Source organism: Quercus suber, unplaced genomic scaffold (genome assembly GCF_002906115.3).
Source record: "Quercus suber isolate HL8 unplaced genomic scaffold, Cork oak 2.0 scaffold_57, whole genome shotgun sequence".
NCBI lineage: Eukaryota > Viridiplantae > Streptophyta > Magnoliopsida > Fagales > Fagaceae > Quercus > Quercus suber.
Window position 1 is genome coordinate 1453727 of NW_027069522.1, and position 5678 is coordinate 1459404.

At 33.2% G+C, this 5678-nt stretch overlaps 1 protein-coding gene across 1 annotated transcript; it reads right to left on the reverse strand.

The window, feature by feature from the left end:
* Positions 1 to 747: 747 nt before the first annotated feature.
* On the reverse strand, positions 748 to 4417 carry LOC112007398 (uncharacterized). The gene is made up of 3 exons (XM_065772347.1): positions 4279 to 4417; positions 4104 to 4158; positions 748 to 1064 (listed from the first exon to the last, which is right to left on the reverse strand). The coding sequence occupies exons 1-3, from the start codon at positions 4361 to 4363 to the stop codon at positions 908 to 910; spliced, it is 297 nt and encodes a 98-aa protein (XP_065628419.1). The 5' UTR covers positions 4364 to 4417; the 3' UTR covers positions 748 to 907.
* Positions 4418 to 5678: the final 1261 nt, after the last annotated feature.

Below are 5678 nucleotides of genomic sequence, written 5' to 3' on the forward strand. Positions count from 1 at the left end.
AGGAGGGGGAGGGGTTTAGAGGGGTTTGGAGGGGTTTCAACTCCCTCTAACCCCCCATTTTTAATTCCCCCAAATTGGAGAGATTTGGAGAAAGAGTAGAATACATAAACTATTGACCAAGTAAATTACCTAATTTACCCTTATTATATTAACAAAATTACACAAGGGGAAGGGCTAATTACTCCCTTCCCCCTTACTAATTTTAAAAACATCCAAACAAGGTGGAGGGGAATCATTTTCCTCTACTCTCCTCCCCACTACTCCCCTCCCCTCTACTCCCCTCTACTCTCCTCCCTCTCTAGACTTCCAAACAAGCCATTAATTGATAACGTGTAAGACTTCCTTGATAATCCCTATCAAGATGAACTCCAAATTAAAATCAAACTCTATATAGCTCCCATATTTCTGATAGCCTATGGCCTATGTGCGCGCTCCATAGCTCATGGGTTGAGTCAAACTGACCTATGTATGTGAAGATCAAGTGACACCACAACATTTCATGCACAAACGTATAATCTGCAATCTTGTAAACATGTTGGTGAAATGAGAGCAGTTTGGTCATTCAACAAGTCAAAATCACTACTAGTGTAGCTACCATGATGTAGTATGATTTAATTGGCAATTCGAATAGAGATGATTTCTTAGCATGCATCTTCCTCTCAAAAGTCTAACTATTCCTCTATGTGCTAACTATACTGAAATTGATATTTCAATCAGTTAGTCCAGACTCCAGCAAAAGCATTCAAGTAATAGACTCTAAAGCAAAGAGCCAAAAATAAAATCTATATTAATTACCCTGTTGTAAAGGAAATAATAACAAAACTGATGCAGAGATTACTTAATGGATTTGATGATTCTATGAAGTTTCTCTGATGTTATGGTCATGTAGATTGGAAGCCTCAGTTCCTTAGTCATACAACATTTTGGCAGATTGCGTTTTCAACTTTTTTCCTTCATGCTTTAAAGTTTTCTCAACACACTTCTCATTTTTAGATATAGCTTTTGCAATGGCTTTCATCTTTCGAACATTCTTTGCTCTCTTCATTGGTCTTCCCTTCACCTTTCTGTTTAGAAAAGAGTCCCATGATTAGAGGAGAAATAAAGGATTCAAATAGCAATCACATATGAAACCGAAGGCAAGCAAGGAAAAGAATTAGAAACTTTTGTCAATAAGTAGGTGAATGAATTTGTCGTCAACAGATTTTAATATTACCTTTATTTCTTATATAAATAAAAGAAAACATTTTGAATCAATACATCCATTAAAAAAAATAGTAATCAGATAGAGCACACACAAACATACAAATAAATAAAAGTCTAACAATTCAGGGGGAAAAAATCATACCCATTTAAATGCTCATAAACTATATCATGCCAGAATAAAGGAAAGGTAACCAATGCATTTAAAATGTAAGATTAAGATCTCACAAAGGTCAGAGATAGAAAACAACAGAGTCACTACAGAAGAAAGCACACATCCAGAATAGTCAGGATTCCTACTCCCCAACTTCAAAGGTGCCATATAATGAAGCAAAAATAACCCTTACACCAAAACTGGTTTTGGTTTGGAACTCTAAAAAATGGTCCCAACTCCCAACACACAGGGCATCAAAAGTCGTCCAAGTCATAACCAATCCAAGACGTAAGCCAGACCATATGCTGTTAAACAAAGAATAAAAACTTAACAAGCACATTTTTTTATCCTATTCTCACATGGAAAAATTTGAAAGGCTCTAGAGATCAGCCTCTTCAATAATTAGGATTCATCCTCCTCAAACTTCACAAATCTGAAGAAGCAAAACCAAGTGTGTAAGTTACCAAGTGATTTGGTGGGTTACACACCTCTTATCTCCAGAATTAGTGATTCAGAGGCTTACACCTCAGGAGTGCGCCTAATTTGCTAGCTTATCGGCAAGGTCAGTTTGGTCAACGCTGCAGCATAGGCATCTAGAATGTGATTTCTCCATGCCTCATGTGATGCATTTGGAGAGAAAGAATGCTTGGAGCTTTAATGGACATGAAAAATCAATTTTAAAGCTGGAATTTAGCTTCTTTGGATCCATATATGACTGGAAATCAGCTTCAAGATGGCACTCTCTCTCTCTAATTTACTAAAGTTGATTGATCTTTGTAATTTTCATTAAGAAATATTGGTGTACCGTGTGTCTCATGTATACTTTCCATATACATGACTTGCACCCCTTTGCACTTTTTAATTAATTATTTTCTCATTAAAGAAAGTTACACACACCCGATGGGTCATGAACCCATAACCTTACCCTCTACCTTGCTCCTTTTTATTTTTTTAAGTCAGCCTCTACCTTGCTCTTGCAAAAGGAAGAGGTGTCATTGATCTAAAACTCATTGTCTGTTGCAGATCTACACTTTCTTGACAACCCAGAAATTACCACCAATCTTTCGCCTTTTACAAATATTTTATACAACAAGTTTTTAAACCTCAGACGCCTCCATATCCAAAGTATGAAAACATTCAAGCATAATAAACAAATGCTTGTTAGCAAACTGAAAAGACATAACTATAGCATACTCCATACATATCTCTCAAACAACATGTAAAGACATTATGACCTGGATATGGTGGCACTTTCCTTATTACTGGACCATAAAAACATAGACTGACAGAAATGTCAACCAAGTCCCATCTTTCTCTGCCCAAATTCTGATTGAAAAACCAGAATAAATTATCTAATGTTTCACCATATAATTAGTTAGAGCTCCTCTGCCTAGTATTGTTGACCGAAAATTTAGAAACTATCAGCTGAACAGTTAAGATTGAACTCAATAATAGTCTAGGATTACATGAAAAGATAAGAAGCTTTAACTGATATATATATATATATACATACGCGTGTGTGTCAGTTTTTCTTTGGTCAATTGGTAAGTTACAGACACACACACACACACACATATATATGTAATAAGTTTTATTAGAAAAATAAGGAACACCTAGTGCACAAGATGTCTACTAGATGTATAAGAGTACAATTATTATCAAGAAACTCTAAAAAGTTCAAGAAAGAGAAACTTCCCAAGGCTGATAACGATTCAAATAGAGTTCTCAGCAATAAGTTACACACATATAATGAGTGCTGAATTCATGACCTACCCCTTATCTCATTCTCTTTTTTTTTTTTTTTTTTTTTTTTTTTTTTGTGTGTATACAAAGGGCAGGGACGTAGTCAACGCTAGCTGATGACTCGTGCTTACTAGGAATTCCTTGTTGAACCCTTATCTCATTCTTCCTAGGAAGGAAGAAAATATTGAACTAGATCTCATTGGCACAGTTCCACTATATATATAACAAGCTTTCTATTTTCTCAGCAGTAAGTTGCACACATATTATGAGCGTTGAATTCATGACCTGCCCAATATCTCATTCTTACTGGGAAGGAAGAACAATTTGAACTAGAGCTCATAACAAGGTTTCTATCATAACCCATCAATCTTAAATTACTTGCTAGTTGCTACAATTGGGGAAACAAAAATTCAAGATGCTAGTACAATGATACATATAATCCAGATAAATAAATAAATAAATAAACATAGTTATAAATATAAAAAGGGTTTAAGACTAAATTACAATAAGCCATCTTAAATTGTCAGACAACATAAATAGAACTTTCTTCCTAGGAAGGAAGAAAATATTGAACTAGATCTCATTGGCACAGTTCCACTATATATATAACAAGCTTTCTATTTTCTCAGCAGTAAGTTGCACACATATTATGAGCGTTGAATTCATGACCTGCCCAATATCTCATTCTTACTGGGAAGGAAGAACAATTTGAACTAGAGCTCATAACAAGGTTTCTATCATAACCCATCAATCTTAAATTACTTGCTAGTTGCTACAATTGGGGAAACAAAAATTCAAGATGCTAGTACAATGATACATATAATCCAGATAAATAAATAAATAAATAAACATAGTTATAAATATAAAAAGGGTTTAAGACTAAATTACAATAAGCCATCTTAAATTGTCAGACAACATAAATAGAACCCAACACATACACAAATATAAAACACACATAAACATAGTACAAAGGATATTTCACAAATTTTCATTTTCTAATACTTACTTTACGTGAGCAGCAGAGGCTGAGTTCTTAGCAACAGATTCTGACGTGTCCATTGCTGCAAAAAAAAAAAATTAAGTTTAAATTTTACTTCAGCAATAAAACTAAAAATAGTATAACATAAATTAAAAATTCAAAAATTTTTTTTTCTTTTTTCTTTTGTCAATGCTGGGAGTACCTTGAGGGATATCTGAAACGATAACTTCGGTGGTGTCCATTGAAACGGCAGCGTTTCGCTTCTTCTTGTTCCTGTTCTTCGCCATTGTTCAGAGAGCTGTCGAGGTTTTTTTTTTTTTTTTTGGTTATGAAGTTTAGGCAAAAACCCTAGCTTAATGAAAGGTCCACAATGGGCTGAGCCCACCTTAGTACTTGCTGGGTTTTAAATTTAGAGCTCGGCCCGTTGTATATTTCATATAAATCCATACCTATATGTATTTTAATTTAAATTTTGGGCTGGGCTTAAGAGTTTGAAAACCCAGGAAAAATAAGAGAGAAAAGCTGAGGACAAAAATGTTGGGGATCGTAATATGTTTTGTTTACCAAAAACCCAAAAAAAAAAAAAAAAAGAGTGAAAGACAATATACAACTATATTTTGGCTGATAATTATAAATAAAAAAAATATACCTAACAAGAATTGGAGGGTTGGTTTTTGGTACAACCAATTAGCTGTGTAAGGTACTAAGGTCATCAATTGAACTGTTGAAGTGTTGATTTTTTTAATGCAGTAAATATGTGAAAAAAAAAATTGATGAAAAGGTATTGAAAAAATGGTCATTCAACATTTCTACTAACGCACTTTTTTTTTTAATGTACCATACCTACTCAGTTTTAATCTTTCATTTTTTATAATAAAATAAATATTAAATAAGACAGTATCTTCTTATATTAACAACTAAGATTAAGTAGGTACAGTAGAATTATCATTGAAATATATATATACACACACATATATATTGTTTAAATTTAAGGTCTACCCTCTAAGTTCAAATCACCATGACAAATTGTAAATTTTAAGGTAGGTGGTTCAATTTGGTCAATTTCTCCACTAAAAAAAATGAAGGGAAGAAAAGAAAACATTGATTCAATTGGTTTTTTTTTATTTATTGAATATCCAATATAATAGAAATATATGAAATTGAAAATCCAACCATGGGGTTTCAGTTCAAGGGTTAATAATTATTAGTGAAGTAATACTTGTTGTCCACAGATTGTTTTACCAAATTTTACACATAATCTAAAAAATAACTAGAACTTTGATTTAAATTCACGATTTTCAGCTTGAAAATCATATTTTTAAGTTATTGACTTATTGTTTCAATTGTTTTTTAGGCTGTATGTAAAATTGTATAAAACAGTTTATATAACACAGTCCTTGCTAGTGAGCCGTGTCATGTACAAAACAAGCATTAACTTAACACGTCCTTGGCAATGGTTCCAACAGTGACCCAATCCCAGTGATATTAAAACTGGGCCATTTGCTATTTATAGGCACTCATAGAAACATAGTCCTCACACAATCTTGTTGGGGTGTCATAAATGATAGGTTGTATGTAAAATTGTATAAAACAGTTTATGTA